Source organism: Eleginops maclovinus, chromosome 17 (genome assembly GCF_036324505.1).
Source record: "Eleginops maclovinus isolate JMC-PN-2008 ecotype Puerto Natales chromosome 17, JC_Emac_rtc_rv5, whole genome shotgun sequence".
In the NCBI taxonomy this organism is placed as follows: Eukaryota; Metazoa; Chordata; class Actinopteri; order Perciformes; family Eleginopidae; genus Eleginops; species Eleginops maclovinus.
The window spans coordinates 12,472,715-12,499,649 of record NC_086365.1 but is presented as its reverse complement, the minus strand read 5'-3'; the positions used below and the strand labels follow the sequence as shown (position 1 = coordinate 12,499,649).

General features: G+C 42.1%; 1 protein-coding gene across 9 annotated transcripts in view; it reads left to right on the top strand.

Moving 5' to 3' along the window:
* The window catches only part of cald1a (caldesmon 1a), a 48,360-nt gene extending 22,071 nt beyond the window's left edge, over positions 1-26,289 (top strand). For 2 of the 9 annotated variants that reach the window (XM_063905275.1, XM_063905276.1), the window contains exons 2-16: positions 183-268; positions 6,856-6,993; positions 8,903-9,329; positions 9,884-9,916; positions 10,009-10,233; positions 11,497-11,597; positions 12,688-12,955; positions 14,285-14,419; positions 18,088-18,131; positions 18,308-18,386; positions 18,800-18,940; positions 19,100-19,195; positions 20,776-20,844; positions 22,405-22,441; positions 24,617-26,289. In XM_063905275.1, the coding sequence (XP_063761345.1) occupies positions 192-268; positions 6,856-6,993; positions 8,903-9,329; positions 9,884-9,916; positions 10,009-10,233; positions 11,497-11,597; positions 12,688-12,955; positions 14,285-14,419; positions 18,088-18,131; positions 18,308-18,386; positions 18,800-18,940; positions 19,100-19,195; positions 20,776-20,844; positions 22,405-22,441; positions 24,617-24,630 (1,884 nt within the window). In that variant the 5' untranslated portion in view covers positions 183-191 and the 3' untranslated portion in view covers positions 24,631-26,289. Of the gene's footprint in view, positions 1-182; positions 269-6,855; positions 6,994-8,902; positions 9,330-9,883; positions 9,917-10,008; positions 10,234-11,496; positions 11,598-12,687; positions 12,956-14,284; positions 14,420-18,087; positions 18,132-18,307; positions 18,387-18,799; positions 18,941-19,099; positions 19,196-20,775; positions 20,845-21,134; positions 21,187-22,404; positions 22,442-24,616 lie in introns of all 9 variants that reach the window. The other 7 variants (XR_010167769.1, XM_063905280.1, XM_063905279.1 and 4 more) reach the window with 7 other exon arrangements.
* The last annotated feature ends 646 nt before the right edge of the window (positions 26,290-26,935 follow it).

Here is a 26,935-nt window from a genome sequence, read left to right as displayed (position 1 = left end):
TATTTATTATTCTAAAAACTCATTTAAAATACAGTATTTTACCACATATCAGAGAACATAGGCTTGGTTTGACTAGTATTTCAGCCCTCTCAGGATGCTCAAATGAATGCATTTTCCTTCCTTTCTGCCTTCCTGAAAGTGAGTAAATCAACATGTCTGTGTTTGGTGATGTCATCCCTCAGGGCACAATCATGGAGGAAATGGACTTTGAGCGGCGCCGGGAGCTGAGGAGGCAGAAACGAGAGGAGATGCGCCTGGAGGCCGAGCGGTAAGACCCGTTTGGTTGCCTGTCATTCATGTCTGCAGATTAGTACTGTACAATTTTTCCAATAGTTATCTTGTAAAGCAGAAAGTGTTTAGAAAAAGTAAATTCTCTACAATGGATTAATTTGTAGTTGGAGCCACAGAACGAGCTGTCACTTAAGATCTTTGGTTATGTGAAGCTGCAGTGTTGTGTAATGAGGCTCCGGTTGTCAGTGCACTGATGTTCCTGCCAAGTCGGAACAGGAGGGCGCCAGCTTTAACAGCTTGGACCCTCCCTTCGGTCTTTAAAAGCATCACTCAGCAAATATTGGCTTCCCCGACCCGGGCTGGAGGCAAAAAAAAGGGTTGATAAGAAATCTGATAACCAAAGAGATGACCTTTAAGTGAGAATGTTCAATCGCGCCCTCCCGCCCCTCTTTCCAATTTTCTCTCCCAGATACTGCGGCCTTGTGAACTTCCTTTGATTCAATGGGAGGAATTGATTAAGCTAAAGTTCATTTCAGCTTTGTGATTGAGCGGTAACACGGCAAGTGCAGTAATCAAAACTAGTAAAAAGGGTTTTTTTATTGCGAGAACTTGATGTGTGTGCCAAGGAGGCATTTAATAGAGCCTTTTCACTCAAGTCTCTCCATGTGGGCTGCAGCCCGTCTTCTAATTAAGGACCAGGTTGATGTGGATGCAGATACCAAGCAAGGTCACTCGCTGTTTGATGTATCTGTGAGAAGATTTTGTTCAAGCCAGCTACTCCATCCCCGGTGGAAAAACAAGCTGACCACTGCTGAATGCATAGATGTCTCTGATAACGTTTCTATGACACAAAGAATATGTCAGGGTCATTTGGTGAAGGTAAAAAAGCCTTTCTTGTTTAGAAGAAATTCTGCAGCATCCAAAACGTGTGAAGGAGATATACTTGCTTATAACATTCAGGGTTAAATCATTCATCCGGACATTGGAAATAAATGAGCTTGTGAGTGTTGTCTGAATGGTGCCAGGCTAGCCTATTCCATGGAGAGAAAAACATCTTTTTGAAACTTCTAAAACTGGTTTAATCTGGGTCATGAAAACACCCTATGGTCCATATTTAAAGCTGCATTAACATAGTTTATCGGTCACTTAAGAGCATTAAATCGAGGTAAAAACCCCTTTCACAAAGTTGACCTGGCAAATGAGGGTCCAATATTTCTCTACTTTCAGCTCTGTTTTGGTCTCAACCAACCCCTGAGTTTCCTTCACGTCTAAATGTTTCACCAGGAAGTTATTAATTTTGTCCGTCAGTCAGTGCTTGGTAGATAGTTTGAAGGGTGTTTGTTCGTTCGGGTTTTTGCTGATAATAGCTGCCTACTAGCTGAAAAACAAGGTAAATGGGAGACAATATTTGGGCCAAAAAGATGCTAAAATGCTTCTTTGAGTTACTAGTTCCATAGAGTCTTTATCTAAACCCTTTGGAATAATTTCAGGGTAAATATCCTAATGTGTGTGTGTCAGTGTTGTGATATTCTCCCTCTTGGCATCCTTTCACTTTCACTTCTTTGATAATTTAATGCCTCGTTTCCCCAGATGCATTCTAAATAGCTGATTGAAGTGAAGGTTAATGCCGTTGTTATGTTTCATGGCTTAACCCCCCCCCTATAAACCCCCCTGCTGCTAGAAATATTTATGCAGTTTCGGAGTGTTTATGTTACACTGAGAATATGGAATTTGGCAGAAAATGCAGACTAACACGAGCCTGCAGTGGGAAGAGATGACTGACCGAAGGAGAAATGGACCGAGAGTGAGAAAGAGCCAGAGTTGTAAGCGCCTCTGACTTTTACGTTCTCAGCTCGGCAGGAGTTTGTTTATTTGGTTGGAGCAGCAATAAGCTGGCAGACGACACGCCGCTCCTGTTATTGATAAAAGATTACATCTCTACATTGTTTCCATTCATGCCAATATATTGAAACAATCAATATTTACATGTCTCTCTTGGTCCGACTAGTCAAAACCACATGTTGTCTCATTGGCCCGCTTCCATTCAACCATCACTGAGCCCGCTGTGAGGAGACGGAGAGAGTGGAGGGGCCATATAATAACTGCTGAAGAAATGCCAAATTCCTGGCTATTATAAGTGTTTACTGGCCATGTCTCCATGAGCCGTTTCCTACATGCTGGGACAGTGAGAGTGTGTGTGCGTGTGCCTGTGCGTGTGCCTGTGCGTGTGTGTGTGTGTGTGTGTGTTCGACAGTCTGTGGAAATGTGCAAAATAGTGCTTGCATTCAGTTAACCATGCAAATCACTTGTGTGTGTTTGAATCAACGTCAGGTGATGAGGGTTTGACAAGCTCCATTCACTTTTCAGAACTACTAGTGTGTGTGTGTGTGTGTGTGTGTGTGTGTGTGTGTGTGTGTGTGTGTGTGTGTGTGTGTGTGTGTGTGTGTGTGTGTGTGTGTGTGTGTGTGTGTGTGTGTGTGTGTGTGTGTGTGTGTGTGTGTGTGTGTCTGGAGAGAGAACAGCCTTCCCTGTTCTGTCTTACATCAGCTTCAGTTATAGTTGTAAAAAAAACACTGTTGATGTAGAGGTGCGCTATGGGCTTCAATTCACTTCTTGTTCTATTCTTTAAAGCTACACACACACACACACACACTTTTCTGCTCTACGGACCTTTCTCACACTCTCATGCTCTTCAGCTCCCCTGCTCATCATCAGCGCTATAGTACATTTCTGTTTCATGAAACGCACAGGAATGTCTCGATTGCTTTTTCTCTTCTTTTTTTACCAAAGAGGGAACATGGATGTGGAATGTTCCCAGTCAATCAGTGACCAAGGGGCATGTGCCTGAAATAGTCTTCTTTTATAACAGTGACAGTATGCTCAGTAAAAGAAAGAAAAAACAATTAAAAACATAGTCCCCAAACGCACAAAATCCTGGTATGTAGTCTTCATGCTAAGCTAAGCTAACCCTCCTCAGCTCTAGCAGTGTATTTAAAGAAAATACAAATAAATCACCTCATCCTTGTCGTCATCTACTTCCATTTTTAATCCTTCTTCTCATCTACCCTTTGCATCCCTTCTGCCACTCCCCCGCCACTGCTCTATTCTCTTCTTCCTTTTTCTCCTCTTCCTTTACATCTGTGCTGCCCCCTTTCCCCTGAGAGACCAGGAAGGGCCGAGGAAATAACACCCATCCTCCGTGAATGAGCCATGCCAAACACTCCCCGCCCCGGGTGAATGGACTCCAAACATGCCCCGGGTCGGTCCTGCGTCGTAAACCTGTTGGTTCTGTCAGGAAGAGAAGGGACGTACAGATTCAGGGACAGGTTGAGCTACGTATGCCGTCTTCTAAATCACAGAAAGGAGATTTTTAAAGCCTGATTGTACTTTTTTACTCCCTACAAAAACTGTAAAATGAGTATGATGAGTCGGCCCAGCAGAGCAAAGGGTGGGGAAGGGAGACAGACGGGGTACGTTGCAGTTCTTTTGGCCGGCCGTAGGAAGGGAAAAAGTCCAGAGAGGCCAGCGTGGGAATGGGTCAGCATTTCTGCGGAGCCCCCACCCTCTGTCCCTCTCCCCCTTCTCTAACCTCCCCTCTGTTCACAGCAGCTTTTCTTTTCGATCTTCCTCTCTACTTTTCTCCCTCTGTCCCTCCTCTTGAGGAGGGGTGAAGAAGTCTTTTCTCATGGGCTTTTCCCAAATTGTTTTCACTGACATTTCTGAGATATTTCGCTGCAAAGAAAATATTTGGACATATTTCTCCCTAATAGGCTCGCTGATGGCAATGTTTCGTGTCCACGCAGACGGTTACTTTGCGAATGCTTAAATCAGCTTTACTGTACTATGCAGCAAAAAAAAAAGGAGGAATTTATGCACATGTGTAGCCAGTCTTTTAATTTCCTATTCAGCTGTAACATAGGAAGTGCATATTAGCTGTCAGTCAGTACCATGCATTTGCTTTCATTACATACTGTACTCTGCCACCCAAGAAAGGGGCGTCTGTACCGGATGCAACCTGAAGTTTTTAAGTGTGACTACAAATCATTCTGCGTGGCAAAATAATAAAATCTGCAGATTACTCCTGTTACCATTATCGTGCACACCCTTTCCTTCCCGCTTTATATTTCCCTGTTCTTCTTTTTATCCTAACTCTCCATTTCTCTTTCACGCAATTTTTTTTTCCCTTTCCCTGCTTTCACCTCTCCCCATATTTCTGTGTCAGTATGCTGATAGAGTTTGGGGCCTAGGCAAGGAAAGGGATATTAAATCAGGCCTTTGGTTGTGTACGTGTCTCTAGCAAAGGCTGTGATTGACAGGAATGCTAATTCAGCTTTTAGGAGGTTCTTCTCTCCTACTGAGGAATCTTTAACCCTGAGTTTGTCGTCGTCATCGCCACCGACAGCTCTTTCTTTTCCACGTTTAGCTGTCGTGTTTCTCATGACATTTGGATGCTGTTTCAGAGATGGCGCATTCCTTTGGGAGTTAAGGCAGTTGTTTTACGTTTCTATTCATTTTTTTCAACAGGAAAAACATATGGCTCTGACATTTAAAAAAAGAGTTAATGTACTTTCTGCTGAAGGGAAAGTATGAGTGTATGAAGGTTATTGAAAAAGACTTGGATGTGGGGGGAAGAATACAGATTTGAAGTGAAACTCTGACTTTTAAAAGAAGAAATAACACGTTCTTGTTCTTAAAAACAAAAAAAGTTGAATTATTTCTTAAACCCTTCTCACTTCGACACTCACACGGGTGTGTTTACTGTAGCTCTACAGTATGAGCAATGACTCACTCGTGTGTGACGATCCATTGATCTGAATCTGTGTATTAATTTGATGATCAGCAATCCAATATCGTTGATGCAAAGCAAATATCATGATTTTTAAGATGCGCCTTTATTTTGAAATTCCCCGTGGTCATCATTCCTGTACAGACCCAACATAGTTGCTTTTTGTCAGTGAATATACATTTAACGTGTGTCAAAAAGACATACGATACCTCATATTGACCCTGAATAATTCAAACTGAAATTGTATCATGGCAAATACCAGGTTGTTGTGTCATTGTTTCGTGAGGAAACTTAGGATTCACACCCATAGAGAGGATTGATAGCTTGTATGTTGCAATACTGATATAACCTATTTTTCTTTGTCTTGCTACATTTTAGCCTTTAGCTGTTGTAACAAAGGCTGATTTAAAGCACAAACACTGTAATTATTACGGATTAGACTTGCTTTCTACCCTGAAACATCCATACTAAGCACAAATACATGTGTAAATCATTGCCTGACATCACCAATGTCACGTCCCGTAGGTCCAGATTGGGCGTTGACAGATTCATCCGTTCTGTTTTGACAACATTCCTCATCTGAGAGCACGAAACGGGAGGCTAAGAGAACAGCGAAGGGGAAGGAAAGAAAGAAGGAAATTGTTGTTCACAAGCTGTAAAACCTCACATAAACTCAAGCAGCTTTAGCTCGGCTCACCACACGTGTTGCAATTAACATGCAATAGCACGCTTCGCTAGATGACCTCAAAGGCGGCGCTGCGATGTCAGGTAGCTAGGCATGTGGTTAGCAGTGGGAGTGTAAAGGTCAAGCATGGAGCCGAGTTCATGGATGTCAGGTGGCCAGAAACACAGCCGTTTGGGAACTGATTTAATACTTTGGAAGAATACACCAAAGTGTGTCTCGTTAATCTACTTTTTGGATGTAGTTTCAACCCCTAAACATGCCTTCTTCTATTTAACGTAGACATTCTGATTTTCCCAGAGTGACTCCAGAGAAAGGCCTCGACATTTAGCTTTCAATCAAATTAAAGCACATAAATATACAGTAGCGCTCTAGCCAACTTTACTGTGAACAATGGAGCTGTGTTGATGATTGTATGCAGCCGCACCCTTTTACTTAAACCACTGCATTTAATAAAGACGTGCATAATCCACTTCATGTCTGCTTTGGATTTTGCTCTCTTAGGGATATGGGCGGTTTGTTTTTACAATGGATTTCTCCCTGTTAATGGCAGGGCAAGATGGAGGGAATAAAAAAGAAGCCGCTCTTAAAATCCTGTGTCTAATGCAAACGTTTTTAACTAGGATAATTTAGACACTGCCTGGAGTGACCTGGCTTCATCTACTGAATGATTGATCAGTTATGCAAACACAAAGAAACAAATTTGTTCAACAGTCAAACTTTTCCAGGGTGGGGTTTTCCTCTGAAATTTTTTCTACGTTCCAGTTATGAAAGAAATCAAACGGGACAATTATATTCGTTATCATCGGGGTATCAGGAATACTGAGCCAGCACTTTTCCTTTTAGAACTACACACTTTTAAGCCAAACCTTTGAGACACTGTTTCTCTGGCGCTCTTGTCCTCACCTACAGTTTGTCTGCAGGCTGAGATTTTAATCAGTTTATCAGGAAACTGCAGCGACGATAAGAAGTATAGGTTGTAGCACGGCTGACAGGTCAGCTTGATAGGAGGGAAGAAGAAAAACGCTCCAATTTAAGGAGTCGTTTACTTTAAAGATTCTGAAGTTAAACTGAGAAATGGTAGGAGAAGCATAGTTGAAGCTGCAGAAAAATCGAATCACTTCTAATGTCACCACCTCCCTTTTGTCTCCCTCAGGTTGGCGAGAAATGATGATGACGAGGAGGAGGCTGCCCGCGAGAGGAGGCGCAGGGCACGCCAGGAGAGGATGAAGGGCAAGGACACTGAGGAGACCGGCGGACAGCCAGACAGTCTGGTCATGACCAACAGCCACAGGTGACACACATCTAACAACACAGGGTCTGTCTCTGACAAATGTATGCCAGCAGCTCCCTATTTTTGGTCCAGGTGAAGAGGCAAAAGGGAGGAAAACTGCCAGACTGTATTTATGTTAAGCTTTTTATGCTTTTACAGTGATAGTTTAAAAGTAAAATGGTGGTGGATTCACCACTCAGGAGACTGAAGGAAACAAAAGCAGCCTTGTAATTTTTTTCTACCAGTTGTACATGTTGCTGCCTGTTATAACAACAACTTTATCTGGCAAATAAGCTAGCTAGTTAGCTAGTAGGTTGCTAGCTATCCTTAGCACCACACGTTTGTTTGAAACTCTGTCTCTAGCTGATATTTGTTAAAGTGGTTTTGAGTATTAACTTGACAACGACAGTGAAATTGTGCTAAAATATTAAGTGAGGCCTTTTGTTACAACATAATCCTGTTTGACTGCTAAGCTAATTTACAAATAATATGTCTGTCTGGTAACATAAGCTGGGTTTGTTGGAGCTTAAATAACTTAAATCCTATTGAAGCAGGACAATTGCTCACTGTCATATTTTTAAAAGGTGAATAATGACTAGACAGTGGATGTATTAGTCTTAAACTGGCCTTTTTATTTTAACCCCAGAAATGTTGGAAGTAACACTCAGCAACTACAGCAGGTAGCAAGCTAGTTAGCTAGACATGCTAACACTAGCAGCTAACGCTAAAGCCGATATAAACACAACTTAATGGGCTCTTTTTCACTATACTATATGTGGCTATTTCTGGCTTAAAATAAAACCTCAAAAATCGTAAGAATAATAAAGAGTGTTTCTTATAAAAGAGCCCCATGCACAGATCTCTAACATGTGGAAAAACCCGAAGCTAGACAGGCCTGCTGTGCCTCGTTAGGACGACAAAAATAAGATGACATATTGTAACATTGTCAGGTGTTGCATGATGGAATCCTTGTGAAGTGGCTTTTTGCAAACCATTCATTATTTGTTGCATCCTTGAATGCATTCAGGTCAACCAATGCATATAGGACTCCAGTTTCTACACAGTCCCAGCTGTCGACATGACATGATCTCATACCGATCCATCAGAAAGCCCGCCATAAGAACAAAGGGGCTCAATATCCGTTTCAATGCTATGAGATCAATTTCCTTGGCTCCAGTGGAAATAGTGGGTTGCTCTGACATCCAGTAACACAGACACTGCTTTGTGGATATGAATGTTTCCTCTCTATGAGCTCAGAGATACATCCTGGGCAAATCAAACAACAAGGGGATTGTGCAGGAGGATGCTGAGGCTGTTGAATAGCCATTGTGTGAATGCAGGGATAATGTTTGCCAGACTTTTAGCTCAGAATATTATGAGGTGAATTGAAGAATATGTATAATAAATAAATAGTGTTTAGCCATTTAGTTGGACAGTTGTTCCACCACTTTAGTCTAGACTTAAGTAAAACAAGTGCCCCAGAGGATGTGTATGACTGACTGGTAATTCCTTGGCTTTTCGTCTCACGTTTACAAAAGACCTATTGAGTCAAGGATACAGTTGTAACTCTAGGCCTGAAATCCAAGAGCAATTTACTGATTTTCTGTTTATTTTTAAGGTCTGACCAATAGTTGTTAAGAGTATCTGTGGTAAAGACATGCCAATACAGCCGGTTCCCAGCACTATCTACATACTGGCTGAAGGGCGGACTGATGTGGCAGCCACTCCAAAAGCATTTGAGAGTGTTTGTTTTTTTGGGGGATTTTGCCCTGATTTTTTGACTTTTTTTCTACTTACAATGAGCTATGAAATGCTCATTGTTGTTACAGGCCTTAATCGAGGGCATCTCATTGGTTAAAGGACTCAAGGTCTTTTCTTTTTTCACAAAAGTCCACACAATAACATGTTTGTCTTCCCTCTCTCCTCCTAGTGTGACCGAGACGGTGTCTGTGAGCAGCTCTTATGGAGGAGGCGCAGACGACGATGAGCAGGCCCTAATGGATCGCATGGCCAAACGGGAGGAGAGACGGCAGAAACGCATGAAGGAGGCGCTGGATAGACAAAACGAGATGGATGGGACAGAGGGTAACAGCAGTAGCAGCGTCACCACGGAGAAAAACAACGCAGAAGAGGAGAGGCCATCCTCCTTGCGCAGGGGTCGTAACCGTGACAATGAGGATGAAGAGGAGAAGGCTGAGTCTTACAGCTCAAGGAGAGAGCAGCAGGAGCCGAGGGAGGAAGAAGAGGAGGCTGCGCCTGAGGGGGGAGATGAAGCAGATGAGGGTGTGGAGGAAGAGGAGGAGCAGAAAGTGGAGCTGTTGGAGGACAAACCGAGGAGGTCCTACATGAGAGACCAAGTGAGCCTCTATGTTGTGTCTCATTATGTAATAACTCAACAGAATGTTACACAATATCACTTCATTGTTTATTAGATTATGTTTTGTTATAATCTGCTGCTTTTTTAACAGCTTTGACGCAATTTGTGTTACATCCTACTTAATTTTATAGAAGATTTGTGGGTTTTCCCTTTCCTGTAGTGTGTTTTAGTGCATGTAAATGGTCTGCAAAGGCTAAAATCCCAAAGTTTCCTCCAGAGGGAGTTTAAATGTACATATTCACAGACTACAACATTTAAATATGAGTGGGTGTTTATAAATGGATGGTAAAAGAAACATTATTATAGTGTGTCCTGGGAGTGATGGAGGCCAAAGCTCTTAGAAAGAAGCTGTTCTTCCAAAATGTGGCAGATCTTTTCTAAATGTAGGTATTGTTTTATAATGAAGTGAATATGTAAAACATTTTGGCCGGTTATTACAGAATGCAGTGTTTGAACATAATGTGTTTTCACATCTTTTCTTGGCGTTTAATGTTTTATTCATAGTCTATGCAAATGTGATGCTTGTCTCTGTAGGAATCATCTGAAGAACCTAAAATGCAAAACGAGGTATGGTCATCCATCTTTTGACTACTTTATGCACATCCTCGAGGCAATCACTGATCTTTCTTTCAAAGAAATGTTATAAACCCTTTCCATAGGCACCCACTGAAGAAGAAACTCAGTCTGTAGTCAGTGAGATTTCAAACCAGGTCAAGACAACAAGTTCAGTGACTGAGGAGAATGCAGTAGCGTCAGAGGAGGCTGAGGAGGTACCTGGGGATAATTATGTAGATTATTCATCAGAGAATAAGTCTATGTGTCTCAGAAATGTCACTGACGAGGACAATGAGGTCTCTGAGATACTGCATTCAGAGGATAATGAGGTATTGCTCCTGTGGTAAGCGTTACAGTAGAGGTGTGATGCACAGCACTGACTATCTCTCTGGGTAACTTCAGTGTCTTGATGCAACAGAGATAAATAAACACACATTCTGTAGATCAAACCACAAAAACAATCATCCTCTGTCCGAGTGAGACGCTGAAATTACCCAGACTCCCCCTGCCGTCACAGTGTGGCTTGCACCGTTTGCAAACTGGCGGCAACTGAGCCTACGTTTCCGTGGTCACCAAGTTTTTTCTGCATGTCTTCCACCTCAGCAATGAGAGCAGCAACAGTTATTACACTGACTCCACTCCAAATACCCACTGGAACATAATGTCATTTAAACTAATGATGTGTTTACTGCAACGGGACATTACAAGTAGATCATGAATCCATTCTATCATGCGTATACTTCCAGTCAATGTTTGACACCAAGCTAGGATTTTCTTTAGTTGAAACCCCTAAAATTAGAGGAAAGAATTGAGAAATGTTCATTTTGAAAAGGATTGCAAACTCATAAACTTGTCCAAGATATAGTGTTTTAGGTTCTTTAGAGTGAAAGCAAGCCTATAAACAGTTTTAAAGCATCAATAAAAGCCTCCGATTAATCCTACAACCCATAAGCTGTGCCTCCTAAACTGGTCTGTACTCTCCTCTCTAACCTTATCTTTCATAAACAAAACACCCTCATGACCAAAGCATTTGATGTTGTATTCAGCTCAGGTCAGGGTGACATTTTAATCACAGCTCCTCAGTTTCAAGATGCCTTTGATGCTGTAGTAAACATCAGTATTTAAAGACGCTTAGTTGCACTTTCCGCTGCTGAGAAACATTTCTTCTGACATACTGTATCTATTGTTAGTTTTTCTCGGTTATTGACACAGCTTGTTATTTACAGCAAGTTCATATTAAAGTAGTCACAGCTAGATACCACAAATAGTAAGGCAAACGTGCTCTGTGCTACAGGCTGACAATATGTGGTGCTTTAATAGCTTGACTGGCTGTGATCTCATTGCAATTTCTAATAACTATAATATATCTGAGTTGAATGACGTTCCCATGATGGTCAGAAACACTCCCATGCTGATCAGTGTGTTAGATAATCCCGTCTCAGTGGTAGTTTGGAGTGGACGCTGTGTTGCGTGATGTTCTGCTGTGTTATTTTCGTGTGGGGTGTTTTTATTGGACATCCTGTGATGTCACATGACATTCAGCACGCCCACCAATCGCATCCTTGCTCACTGTTCCGGGTGTTTCTGTGCAGGTGAATGAGAGAGGCAGGGAGGAGCAGAGGAAGCAGAACGGAGGAATGCACGAGGAGGAGGCGGCTCCCATACAGCACAGGAAACCTGAGAGGACCCTGAGGTACACACACACACACACACACACACACACACTGAGTGACATCATGGGTTTCCACAGAGGCCAGATTGGGGATAGCCAGGTCTGATGAATTATTTAAAAAAACAAAGTTCATGTCCCAATTTAACCACAGCATGTGCGGCTGAAGAAAAGGAAGTGACCGTATTGTGATTAGAAATGTTGCTCAAATATTAAGAATCAAATTTAAATTATGCCAAATTATATCACAATGTGTGTTTGGATCTTATTATCCCAGGATCATTTCACTATCTTATTTAATTTATTACTTTTTGCAAAAGGGAATATGTTAATGATCATATTGTTAATGTGTTCTAATGAAAACCTAATTGGGTAGTCAAAGATAATTGAGCAATGTGTACGAGCTCATTTGACAAGATTATAATTCCCCGACTAATATTTGCATTAAAACACAACAATTATGAAAAACCCGTACTGCTAACCCTAACCCGTTTCTGACAGTTCCACTTGTGGAAAATGACTGCTGTAATCTAATATCTTTTTCTCAAAGGTCAGTCGAGAAGATTAAGAAACGAAACAATAAAGGGCTCACTGTTGCTTTCCAAAATAAGATATCCAGCAGTGTGAGGAAAACACATGTATTCCTGTGAGAAGTTAATAGCATTGAATTAAGGCACAAGGTATTACAATTTTAAGGAAACTCAACACATCCTGTATTTACTAAATGATACTATGGCAGGCTGGGTATATTTTTAAAAAGCATGGAAGTGTCGCCTGAGGGATGAGCAAATTAATTATAAAAAAGTGTCTGAAACTGATTTTCAAGCAACAAGCTGTTTGTGTAGAGAGCTGTAGCAGAGCACCTGCAGTTGGTCCCCAGCAGGATGAAACTTGAGCTATGCTGTAACAGTATCTTTGCTAAGGTGATTCTTGTTTTTTGTTTGTGCACACGTACACATGTTTTTGTCTGTCTGAGTGCTTGTTTGTCTGTGAAAGAGACAGGGTGTGTTTGAATATTAATCAAATGTCAAGAGTTAAGCTGAATGTCATGTCCCACACTTCCTGTTCCTGCTGCCTGTGTGCGCTCTGACCCGTGTCCGTGTGTCCGTCCCAGTCGCGGCAGTGTGCGTTCCACCGAGGCGTCCGCCGGTGACGACCAGGAAGACGCCGCCCGCCTGGAGGCAGAGCGCAAGCTGGAGGAGCTGAAGCGCCGCCGTGACGACACCGAGAGCGAGGAGTTCGAGAGGATGAGGCAGAAGCAGCAGGAAGCTGAAGCCGAACTGGAGGAGCTGAAGAGGAAGAGGGAGGAGAGGAAGAAGGTGCTGGAGGAGGAGGAGCGGCTGAAGAAGCAGGAGGAGGGGGAGAGAAAAGCCAGAGAGGAGGTAAGGAAGAGACGTAACTTTATGAATGCAGTTTGATCTGTTCAGCTCTGCCTGCCTCTGAAATGTAGTGTTCAGTGTGTTGTGCAAAGTGAAGATGTTTTCAGACGTGTTTGTGAAAACGTCTAAACGTGTGTACGTGACACCTGAGAGGCGGTGTTGCTAGGAAACATGCTGTCAATTTCCATGGTGTGCAAAAAACTGGAGCTCCATCCAGTTAGCTAGTTTAAAGGGGCCACATTCTGCTCTTTTTCCCCTTCCTGTAATTTGTTGTATAGGATTTAGTGCATGTAAATGGTCTGCTAAGGCTAAATCCCCCACCCCATGCCTGAAATGCCTCCATTGGACTCCTCTGTTTACTTCCTTAACATGGTGACACTTGCACTTCTATTGGCAAGCACTCCAGCACATTGTCCATGATAGGCCACCCTGTATAACCTTCCCTTTGTTATGAGCTCACATCTGTATTTAACCGCGCCATGTTGTCGGTTTTCCCCTTCCACCCGCCCGCTCTGAGGCCCTGCATTCTCCCCATTACCCTGACCGCTCTTCTTTTGTTGATGTTGGCTCCGAACGTGGCAGCCCGTCTCTCGCTATCTGCCCCTGTTCTTCTCCTCTTGTGTGATGTTAATGAGGCCTTTTGGTTTGTAATTAAAAGATGGCCCAGAGATACAGAGAGACTAATTAACCAAGACAAGGCTGCTGGAGAAGGCTGATATACTGCCAACACCAGCCCTCTCCTGAATACACTACAAATGATTCATACAATAATAGTTTGAGGGGAATAAAACATGATAGTCTGCATGCCTCAAGCTTTCCAAAATGTTTATTTTTTTTCCTGGGGCCGGCCATCCCTGTAAATAAGAATTAGCTCTGAGTAATTGAATTTGATCCTGACCAGCTTCATGGGAATGAATTAGAAAAAGTCACAGATTGTGTGCTGCCTATCATGTTTATGGCTTCTGCTGATCAATGTAATAACCCATAAAGGTTTTTCAGCCAGTTCTTAAAAGACATTGCACGTGCTGCTCTGAACACACTGGGTAGTTTGTTCCCAGGGACAATCCACTCGTGCACAGGAAGTGTACTTCAGGTTTCCCGCAGCAACAGGGGTATGTTTGAAGTAAATACAAGACACATTTGCAGTTAGCATAAGCAGCAATATGCATGGTAAGGATTCCAAAGAACAGAGCGCCACCTGCGTACGCTCCTCCTGTCAACTCATAGCGCAAAATAAAAAGTGACATGATGGATCACCAATTCATTTCTTTCTTATATTGCGATCAGATGTGCAACAGCTGAATGACTCAAAATGCATCTGTCTCTTCTCAGGAGGAGAAGCGGAAGATGAAGGAGGAGATTGAGAGGAGGAGAGCGGAGGCAGCTGAGAAGAGGCAGAAGGTGGAGGACATGGACGAGGAGGGCCGGCCTTTCAAGTGCGTCAGCCCTCGAGGCTCCTCTCTGAAGGTCAGTCCGCCACTTTTAACCCCCCCCCACCTCTGCTCTGCGTCCAACAGGAGAGTTTCTGTCCGGTTCTATCTGCCAAATGACCCTAACCCTCATGCATCATAGTAGTTTTTGCGATATATTTTTAGTTTTTAGTACTCTCATTTAAAATCCTCACCAGTGGATGCTCCGTAAAGAAATGTGAAAATAACATTGTTGTTTTGCACTTCAGATTTAGTTAGTCCTAGTATTATTATTTACTTGAAGGGAGACTTTTATGCTTTTTGGGCTTTTCCCTTTCCTCCAGTGCAATGTATAGGTTGTGGTGCATGTAAATGGTCTGCAAAGGCTAAAATCCCAAAGTTCCCTTCAGAGACGATCTACACCAATTATATACATTAAAATGACCGATGTTTTGCAAGAACTGCTAAAGATTGCTGTTGGTTTTTTTAAAGTTATTTTTTGGGGGCTTTTTGCCTTTAATCGGACAGGACAGTGGAGAGTGACAGGAAAGTGGGAGAGAGAGTCGAGGTGGGATCCGGAAAGGACCACGGGTCGCGAATCGAACCCGGGTCGCCGGCGTACGGTGCAGGAGCCCCAGCCAGTTGCGCCACGGCCGGGGCCTGCAGTTGGTTTTAAAGCAGACAAATGCCTCGTTTCAATACAAAAACACAACCATCCAAACTAATGTAATGCAGATTTTTGCCATTACATATTTCTCTCACTGCAGCCTCTTACGATGTGTCAACATGTGAGGAGATCGATCAGACAATCTTCATAAACACAGATATTTCTTCACACTATTTAAACTGTAATCCTTTTTTCCTGTGTTGTGTTTTTTCCGTCTGTTTTTGCATCCCGTCCAATGCAGTTGTCGGTTTTAATGGAGTCAGAATAACCGTTCCAAATCCCGCTCATCCGGCAGTGCAGGAAAGCTCAAGCTAAATATTCCAAATATTTGGCGAGATCAAGCGCCAGATGACCCGCATCTGCCCTCCTCACCTCTCTAGCGCTCTGCATAAAGTGTTGTTTGACTGAGATGAGGGAGTTCAGGATTAGAAAGAGCCTCGATGAACTAAGAGAAATGCAGGGAAAGTCTGGCAAGTTTCCTTTCACTGTTCACTTTAATTCTATGACATGAGAAAGTTCACTATGAAAATGTGATCCCAGTACGTGCCCCTCCCCGTGTCATCCAGAGATAAATGTTTGTCACGGCCAAGGATCGTTTAATCAACTCATTGGTGAATAAATGTTTTCCAATGTTGCCGAAAGCCAACTCCCACACAGTGAAAATCGAGGGGGATTTTCAGCCAGTGGAGAAAATCTAATTAGTGACAGTTAGCAGTAATATCCATCTGGCCCGTCCCGGTGAGAATCCAGACCAGAGGCTCGGTTTGTTTGTGATTACTTTTGCAAATAATGTTCAACTGTCATTCTCCACCCCTTTGCACTCGCCTCACAGACACAGCTCTACTTTGTGGTGATGTTCACTGTAGGTACTGCTGTGTTCGTGTGTGTGTGTGTGTGTGTGTGTGTGTGTGTGTGTGTGTGTGCAACTGACTGGTTTATATGTCATACACGCCACACTGTGTTGTGTCTGAATTGTTGCTTTGCTGTGTTTGTTCTTTCCCCTTCCTACCTATCCCTTATTCTGTTTATGTGTCATTGTATTACCAGGTGATGATACAGAAGCAGTGTTTGTGTTTTCATCATACTCTACAGCTAAAAGGGGACATTTTCACCTCCGAGCAAGTGGGTCGAAAGGAAAATGGACGATATGGCGTGGTTAAATACAGATATTTAGACAATTTAATACTTGGTGGAAGCTACAAACACATTCATATATTCACCAGTTGATACGGCAAACAGCTGCTTATTTACTTTCTATCATCCATTTATTCCATGATCCACCTTGGTCTTAACAACTTCTGAGTTACATATTCAGCTCTTTATCTTCTAAATGCTCTTATTACTTACTTTTTTCTACCTGCCGTTTGGTAGGTAGCTTACAGTTGGTTTATAAAAGCATTTTAATGGAAAACAGGTGAGTTAATGAAAGTGGTAATAATGAAGCAAAACAATGATTATGCATAACTTGAAGTCGTAGCATAGCTTAGAAGAATGAGTAAAAAATATTCAGCTTGTAAACTTGAAAATTAGCTAAAGAAACCGAAAACAGTTTTTTGGAGACAGCTTCTAGTGGCCAGTCCAGGAACTGCAATTTTCTGCATTTCCATTTTAAAAAGGTTAGTAAAACCAAAACCGTGAGCTGAAAGATGCTTATAAATGGCTGATTATTCTCTCTAGGTTAATTAATACCATTCATATCTTTTCACAGAGTAATGTTGGCATGAAAAATATTGATCAGGGCATCTTTTGAACGTGTTTTAACGAGACATGGAAAATGGATTCAGATCTGTCTCACGTCGGTTGTGCCAATTTAGTTTTAATTCCTCATATGAATCTAAGATATTTGTATTCCAGCTTCTGTGGATCTTTGAAACCTGCCAACACTCTACTTTTTGAATTGCATGCATGCCATTTAGAACATACACTGTTTTGACGTTGTTCAGTTTTTCGGACAGCTCGTGGCTCTGGTTACAGCAGAGGAATATGCTTCGCTGTCAGCCATCACCTCCCATTGGAACACAAAGTCCCAGGAGCTTGCCCACATGTTATCAGCAGCGAAGCAGCATACAGTTGAACCCTGCTCTGTACATTAGATAAAGTACATGTTCTCTGTGAGGGAAGGGCAGAGGGACAGAATGAAGGACAGGCTGCAGGGATGCAGGAAAGCGATTAGGGTTAACAGGATTACTGTAACTGCGTTCGGATGGCTGCGGCTCTTTAAAATGCATCTGAGAATGGGGAATTTCCTGTCGGGGAGTATTTTGGGAACTCCCACATTCGGTAGCTGCGGAGCGCAAGGTCCTTTTTCACAGGGAGGAGGGGGGGGGAGCTTTTTCTGCAGTTTCTCCTTTTTTCCATTTAAAGGGGTTATTTTTTGTGAGCGTCTGAGGAACGCATGCGTTGCCCCCTCTGGTAGACATCATAAACAATCCTCTGAGATTCCCACAGTCTCGAGGCAGAACTTGCATTCTTTTTGCTGTCTGTGTGTTTTTTGTGTGTCTGTGTGTGTGGGTGTGATGCATGTCTTTTTGAGCATGGAGGGTACTATCCATTAGCGTGTGTTGCAGGAGATCACAGCTTTTTGACCCTTTTTTAAATATGTAATCTGTCCCAGACATCTCTACATATTGACTATTAAACTTAAGTTAGGGATGGTTTACAATGAAATGAAGAGGCCCTGTTACGCTGTCTTGGGGTTTCCCCTTCCTGTCGTGTGTTCTGTAGGCTTTTTGGCTATCACTCCGACACATTGTACGTGATAGGCTAAGGGGCGGGACATCTCTACTCTAAGCAGTTGACCAACCACAACAAAGCCATCCAGCTAACCAATCAGGGCAAATGGTCTCTGGTTTCAGACAGAGGGTGAATGAGAAGATTAAAGACCGTATGGAAAATTAAAGCACAAAATATGAAACCTGAAAATGAGCATTACCTTATAGGAGCACGCAAAAGGGAGTTCAACATCTGTTTCAGGCTACTGACGAGTTAAGAAATGTTGTTGCATGCGTGTGCTGAACATCACTGCAATATTTATTAACCTGGAGCTTGGTTCTCCACAGATTGGAGAGAGGGCAGAGTTCCTGAACAAGTCTGCACAGAAGAGGTACAAACATGATGAAACGTCATGTATTTCTCCCTCTCACAAAGCTTCTAGTGGTGCATGTAAAGCTCACAGTTCTGTTGAAGTAAAAACAAATCTCACCCAGACTTTGATTCCATCTTTCTGTATAATCAAAAGTGCTCCCATGACGTTTATGCTAAATGTTGTCTTCCGCCCAGCAGCGCAGTGAAGGCGTCTCATGCTCCCGTGGTGTCCAAGATAGACAACAGGCTGGAGCAGTACACCTCTGCTGCTCAGGTTAGCATTTCCTACACTGTGAAATAAGAAGCAGTGTGGCGTCCACTACGGTGACACATGTATTCACCTTTTATTTCAGTGTCTATGAAAAACATTTGCCCTATTTCACTTGGGAATGCAAGACCCAGAGCTGTATGTCAAATTACAGCTCTGTAATAGGCTTATCTCAGATTATTTGCAGTAACACAATTTACCCCGAAATATGTTTAAATGACATATATATTTACATTTTAGATGCTTGTATGCCAACATAATTCGTGCTGTTCTAGGTCCAGAAGTTGCCCAAAAGTAAAAGTTTGTCACTGTCATTAATGTCAAGCCCTTGTGGATTTGTATAAAAGAAAAATACAGCTTTGATCAGAACAGTCATCCCTGATTTCCACCAATTTAAACCCACTGCTTTGTCTCTGCAGAGAGAGAACAAGGAGTCCCGGTCCCCCCGCTCCGGAGCCACGGATCTCCCCATGGTTACCGACAGCATCCGAAACATCAAGAGCATGTGGGAGAAAGGCAACGTATTCGGCTCACCTGGAAACGGAGGAAGCCCGTTCAAGGTAAAAGACGAGGTGTTGGAGGAAAGTTAATGAAGCGTTGTGAGTGGCTCGTGGAGAGAGACAGAGAGAGAGGAAAGAGCCCAATGCACGGCCACTTCCTGCCCGGCCTCGATGCCGATGACGAACAGGCTCAGCTGACCTTTCACCTTATCCAAACAGGAAGCAGCTGTGATGAAGACAGGCGTGGCGGGTCGCATTAACGACTGGCTGAATAAAACCCCGGAGAGCGGCAAAGCGGCAGGAGGAAGGCCAACGGTAGGTCGTCACCGTAGCAACCCCTGTCTCTGCCTCAGGAAGTACAATACATGTACTGTAAAGCTCAGATCCATGCACACAAATACTGCTTTTCTTTACTACTTAGCATACGTTTACTGTGCTCTTCTCTCTGATTTAAAGTAGACACATGATAGAGACATGCATTATACTCTAAAAACTGCAACCACCAGAAGGAAAAACAATCAGGCCCACAATGCTAACAGAATACTTGAAGCTTTCCTAAATCATTAAGTTCAACAGCGATTATTTCGACCCTGGTAGACACAGGGTTGGGGGTTATGAATAATATAGTTTTAGCAAGCTGATGGTGACTATGCGTTACTGTAGTTATCTTAGAAACGTACATGATACTGCACTTCGGCTTTCCCACATCGCACTATAACAAGATAGATACTCTGAAAACTCCAAAGCTTAACTTAGAGAAATATAGCTAGCCTAAACCTACGTTAGCGAAAGGATCCCAAAATGTTTCCCTTCTTAACACTGATGAGTCTAAATCCCTGTATCTACTTTTGCCTACTTAAAGGGATCGTTTTTACAGTTCAGCAGCTTATCAAATCGTAGTTCAGGCTGCTTTACCCTGTTGTTAGTGCACTATATACAGCATAGTTAGGGCGTGTTTCCAATGACAGAGATCGGGTTAATTGTCGTTGTCTGCACCCAATCAGTTGTCGCTAGGACTTAATTGTGCTCCTTGACGGTGGGTAGGTTATTTAGTCACTGTCAATCTCATTCACTTAATCAGTCGTGGATCAGCTGGATTTAAAGTGATATGTACTTGGAGGAAAGAGAACACATGAATGCAACATTTGCCTGATTCAGCGGTCTGTTTTTTATAGAAACACTACAGCTGCACTCATCCCAGCCACCACTCCTTACACACTGCTCCCACTTGTATAAGCCCTGCAGTAACATTCTTATTCATGTAATGATGATAATCACAATAACTGATGGTCTTGTTCTTTACACTAGATGTTTTATACTCTATTTCCAATGATACACACAGTAGGTCAGGTTGAGATGTGATCTGTCTGGCTCCACCTGGTGGCTACAAAGCAAAGTCACTTTCTAGATGTGTCTGTGCTTGTTCAGTCCACTCTTACATCTGTCATAATATACATTTACATGTGGATACTGTAGCCTTGGCAGCAGTTTAGTATACACTGTCACTTAAGCATTTTATCTCCAGTTGATCATAAGCTGCTCGTGTGTTTATCGTGCCACTCTTCACTCTGAGCCATATTTTACCCAAATATTTACGTTAGAGCTTTCAGTGTCACAGATCATGGCTTGTGCTCGAATAGGTGTTTATAGGTTTTCTTTATATTGTGATTGAAAAACAATTGCCTTCACAGAGGAGAGTGCTTTTTCTCCACTCCAAACTGCTTGACAGTGTCCACCGAGCTCTCTGTCCTTCTCTGTCATTCCCGCTCCTCTACATCCCAGACACTCAGCAAAATGACAACCATTTTCAAATTGACCGATAAACACCGCGCACTCTGAGCACCACTGATATGATGCTTTGTCTTCGCCTCTTGTTGTCTGTGTGTCTCTGACAGGACCTGAAGCCCGTGGACGTCACCAACAAGAGGAGTCTATGGGAAAACAAAGGTGCCTCTCCAACCAAGGTAGCTATGATTCATTTCCCGCAGCATCATGATGAGGAATTTGTGCGCTGATCAGAGTACCAGCCTCAACCAGCGGGGAAAATCCATGTGAGCCTCCAGATGAAGTTTTAACTACGCCAAATTGCTCTGTGGTCTTGAAAGGATTTCCCGTGGTTTCTCGTAGTTTTCCATACGTCAATCACGAGAGCGTTTTGTTCGAGAGACGGTGTCGGAATATTCAAATAATCTCACGATGATGACCTTGGTGTCATGGGAGTAACAATCATCTGTGTTTGTTTTTGTTTTAAAAGAACTCTCATAGCTAGTTGACCTCACCCTTAAATCTGGAATAAGCCTGGAGAGGTAAATGTGTAATTCATCCACGTTTCTTCAAAGCGCTTATCACAGAATGACCTCACCTTCTGCTGTCGCTCTGTCGGCTTTTGGATCTGTGCTGTTGGCAAGCTGCGCTCCGCTCTGCTTTGGTTTGAGGCTACTGCTTGATTCAATTAAAAGGATAATATCTAGGAGTTACAGTCCACAGTTAGTTATTTATGATTTGAAAAATGTGCTGGATACTCTCTCTACACACACAAAACGCACAACATTTCACAGGATGTAATGGTCTGCATTTTGTAAATGCTGAGCAGTTTACATTAGTTGCTCTCTAAAATGCCTTCATTAAGGAATAAACTTATAAAGCATGTGTGCCAAATGTTCCAAGTGCTGTAAAATTAAAGGATGCAAGAGAACATATCAACAAAACCGTAGCAAAGCCAATTTAAAACCATTACGCTGTTGACTCTATTAACACCCGTTACTTGTTAAAGCCCACTCAACGAAATCCAGAAAATTACAGTTCAGGGTAAATTCAGGGCTGTAAAAGAAAACAGTGCGCCTGCTTCTCACAAATGGCTGTATCACATCACCGCTCCTATTTATGACGACCACAAATCACCGCGCTCAGTCCAACTCCACTTGCCGTTATATTGCCCTAATGGAAAACTATTTACAGCCTTCTTTAGAATTAAGACGCCTTGCTGAGTTGCAGAATGGCAGCTTGGCATTATTGAATGTCTGTTATCAGCTCACATTTTCAAACCAGACGGACTAAACCTTAAATAAATGGTCTTATCTTTATTCATATACAAAGATAAAGTTGTTTGTAGAGCTGATTAGTGGAAGTGAAACAGCACATTTTTTAAAAGTCACTTTAGAAAAACCTTCCTTTCTGGTGCAAGTGTGTTTCCAGACCGGAGGCTGTGGTCCGCCACAGTGAGTTAGTTGGGTTGGAGGGCACAAGGCGGTGGTCTGCACTGACGCAGAAAGGGCCCTGGACAGGAAAGGTAGCGGTTAGCAACCTTATCATTACCTAACCATGCTATGCTGTGATGTCAGGGAAGGCAAGATGTGCGGGATAAAGACGGAGGATGAAGATGAGTGTCTGTATCGGTGGAAGTGTAGAGAGGTGATAATAAGCACTAGCTGCTCTGACTGGAGGCTGTGCAGCTCTGTTTTGCTTTCTGCATCTCTTTTCACACTTGCTGCCTTGTTACCTTCTTGTCTTTGTGTGTTTTGCAGGTGGCAGGCGGAGGGGAGACCAAATCAGTCGCCAACGGTGAGTTTTTAACCCAGAAGTGTCAGCCAGTAACTGCAGAGCTTGTGCGTGTACGGAAGCCCTGAGAAGCTTTTCTTTGTCTCATATGTTTGAATTAAGGAAAGTTAAAAAAGGTTTATAATTTATTGATTTTCATCTGTGAAAAAGGCCCAATAGGATGAAGTCTGTATTGAGATTCCATCAGTTTATTTTGGTCATGACATATCCACACTGTTTCTAAACTGATGGCCTGGGGGATCTTTGGACACCTCCATAATTTGTATGCTTTTAAAATGATGTTATATCTTGCTTCTTGTTTCACTGATTGTTTTATAAATGACTTGTTTCAATGGAAAGGAAAAGAACATGAATGCCTTTTAGCCTCCTTTATATATGGGGTAGTGGTGCATTTCAGCCTCTTGTGGATGTAATTAATATAACAACAGCAAAAACGATCCTGACAACTACAGAAAAAAACCCGTTAGAGAAACCAATTTAGATCTAGAAAGCGAATAGATTTTTTGTTCACTTGATTGGAAACATAGGCATGTGTTGCATTGCAGCCGCTCGTGACTGAAATAAGTATTACCACAAACTAATTAGCCTGACCACAAAACATTTGCCAACCTATTTTCTCAACATCACGTATGATTTTTACAGAGTGATTTAGAAATATGTTCCTGAGAAACCTTCCTCGTCATAAATACACCAGATTGTTTTCCTCTCATTGCCTCTGAGGGCTTCCGTACCCTGCGGTTGAGCAAAAACAGTAAATTGTTCCCGGGGAAGGTGTCACCTTCTCGTTAAATGTGTCATCTTGTCACCGCTGCTTTGATTTATACAACACCATGTGTCACAAAACCAATAACCGACCCTTCATGGCCTCGCCTGCAGTCTTTTTCAGATCGCCGTTTGGCCTTTTGCACCGCAGCGTGATAGGATGCCACCTTAACATTGCTTTCTATTTTAGAATCAGATGTGAGTGCAGCCTCCTCCTCTTTTTGTTCTCCCAACGGGCAGAAGAGGGGCTTTGGCCTTGAGGGATTCTTTACATGTCTGAGCAATGTGTTGGCTGTTAAGAACACAGCATCACACACACACACACAGATACACACCAATATCTCCTCTGTAGACGTACTCAACAGCCATCTTGACGCCACTTAAACCTCTCAGCTTATTCACTTCAATGTGTAGTCCACTGCTCACACCACAGGCCTGCCGCTCCCGTGTGTGTGTGTGAGTGAGCAGCAGCTTTCCTGCCAAGCGTGTCTGTCACATTAATAGCTGGTATGTTGGAGATTAACACACCATCACACTCTGACTCAGAGAATGACAGAGGCTTTGTATAGATTTTGTATTTAGTGCTTGTAGTTGGCTGCGGGACCTTACAGACATTGGACACCACACAGGACCACATGCAAGTTAGCAGCCACACACGCTCCACATGCTCGGCTGTATTACAGAGCTTCAGAAATAATGTTACAAAGCTAAAGCGATAACTTGTTTAAGTTAGATTTGATTTGACAAACCAGAGGATTTTTACTTTATTATAACAAGCAAGTTAAGTTCCTGAATTTTTGGCATGAAGTCTGACATTTTTCCAGAAGCATTTTTTCTTAAACACATTAAAGTTTTCAGACGAGTCGCAGGCATTTAAAATGTAACATTGATCACCCTGATAAAAAGCAAACGTTATCATAGTTTCTGTGATTTCACTGAAAGTTTTCAAAACAGATACTTTAAATTCTCATTTTATTTTTTCATTTATCACAAATGTGTTCGTTTTTAAGGCCTAAACTATTCTAAATTTGAGTTTTGAGGGTCAGTGTGAAGCCAAAGTGGGGCAAGAAAGCAGAAAAATACAGTCAGTCACGATAACACCCCCAATAATATCCCTCCGTGTTGTTTCCTTGTGAAGCGAGTAATTGTAAGATGTTGTACCTGGGGAAAAAATAAAAGAGAACTATTTCAATTGTTTTAAAGAAAAAGGTAATTGAGAAGAGCTGACGTGTTTTCCTGTTGAGTTTGCTCCTGTTTATTAAAGTAAACATGGAGCGGCCTTGACACTGCGCTCGGTTAACTGCATGTGGTGTTTGTTGCTTGGTTTAACCCTCTCTGTCACAAGGTCAGAGCTGTTAACCCACAGCTGTCTGCAGAGTGAAGCCGCTGATGGACTCGTTTTTGCTCTCTTTACAGGTATGGGACACTAATGTCATGAAGGAGCCACTGAAGCTGGGGACCACGACAATCCAAGACTCTTCCTTTGACTTTGTCTTAAGAACCAAAAAATGACCACCCCAGAGGGACCCCAAGAAAACGGAGGGACAGGAGACACGCTGTCCAAGCACTGTACCGAAACAGCATCATATTTCTGTACGGTTGCCACGTGTAGTGCCTTTGCACAATGATTTTTGCTTTCTAAAAGAAACAAAATGCTGTGAAATTTGGACATTTGTAATTACTATTACTAATTACTCCATACGATCCTGCCAGGAAGAAAAAAACCTAATTGAATTTACATTTATGTGTTGTTCTCCATGCCGACGGTTGATAGAGACGGAGTAGATGAGTTAAAAGTTTCCACATTCCAAAGAGATGGTTGAAATCCGTTCTCTCCCTCCCACAGTTCATTTTCCATCTCCTATTTTATTTATATTTAAAGCAAAAGCTTCACACATTGCTATTTTATTCAACGTTCACCAGTTCAGGATAGAAATATAAGCACTTATAGATTTTAGCTGATTTCACTTTTATTATGTCTTACCAATAGTGCAGCAATGGTCTGAGTAATATATGTTAGCACATGTGATGTTCTGAATATCATACTGTATCTTATATAACATCTTTATACTCACAACAAAAGGTATGTTTTGCTTATTTTGTATTCACCAACAAGGCAGTTAATTACAGTGGAGTGTTGAATATTCAGAGGCCATTATGACTTTTATTATCCTTCATGTCATTTTATTTATGTTTTATTGTCCTTTTCTATAATTCTAGCTTTTTTTGTAGCTTTTGTACCTGTTTGATCACTTTAAAATCTTCAAACATTCCTCTTTAAGAAGCAGCTGCACGCGGTGCCTTCGCTGTACGTTTTACAATGTAGGAAATCGACATTCCAACCCACTTTTTTTTTTTTTTTAATCTACCTTAACTTCTGCTAACTTCTTCATTGCCTCTATGCACACTCTTATGCTCAGCGATCATTGAGGGCATATGAAGTAAAGTCAGGGTGCCGAAGCATATAGCAAGATACTAGTACAATGCAAGGATATTTACCACTATGTAAGTCTGGCCTTATGATTGCAATGGAAACATTTATGACAGCTGAGGAACAGTACATGAACGCCTCAAAGCAACTCAGTATAATATTAAGACTTGTGATTTCTCCTGCTTTTCTTTCCCTTACATGGTCTTAAGTAGCACACTCCCTTTTATAGTTTTTGCGCGGCACAAGCTTTGATAATATTAACGATTTGCTGGGGCATTAAATTGGTGTTACTGCTCAAAAGTGTGACAATCACATTCCACGGCTCCTGAAAAAGAGCAGGGGAGCTTGACCAAAACATTTTGAAGCGTGATTTAATGTGACATGTATGATGTTGTTTTTTTAAATACAGTGGTTTCATAATGCCATACTGTTTTGGTTTTTTTACAACCTTTGTGTCCATTTTATGTTTTTTAAAGTTCTTCCATGTTTAACCAGACACTTGTTTGTGTAGCTCCAAGCCTATGCAAACCACACTATCTGTAGCCTCTCTAAACACTCCCAATGTCAGCCAAGTGGGCAGTTTCCAACTGGATGAATGTTTTAAACATTGTACGCTTCACTCAAAAACAGCAATAAAGACATTGAGGTATTACACATGGTTACGTTTCCTTCCATTATTCTACTAAAGACCACTTTATATACCTATTTTGTTTGAGGTTGTGCTAATGGTAACTCCTTTTTAAATAGCATACAGGTAGTCCGTTCTAAAACAATGTATAAGATCCTCCTATGTTACTCACTGTCAACTTCCTCTGAGCTCAGAAACACTGCTTTGTGGTGATGCATGTTGACTTGATCCAAGAGGATTTTAAAGTAGTTTAATTTGCTTAAAAAGTAGGACAATTTCCTCAACCCTTAAAGAAATATCATCCTTCAATATATTACAAAAAGTGTAGTAAAAATCAGTCAGTGAGATGTAGTGAAGTTCTACTGTCTAAAGTAATATAAGTATATGAGCACTGTTCTGAAGCACACATTTGAGGTACTTGTACTTAAGAGTTACTGTAGCCTACCTTTAAGATCACTGGCTGATAGAATAGTTTTGAAATTGGTGTTTTAATTGCACTTTCCTGGAGAGGGGCACGACATTTACATTGAGGTCCTGAAAACAGCGATATGCCATCCTAAAAGGTGTAGTACTGAGAGTGGTAGGGCTGATCGCGTGTTATCCTGCTGCATTCTGATTGGCTGTTCACAGGTGCTGCTGTTTGCGCCAGAGCTGTATAGATTTGCGCTAATTGTCA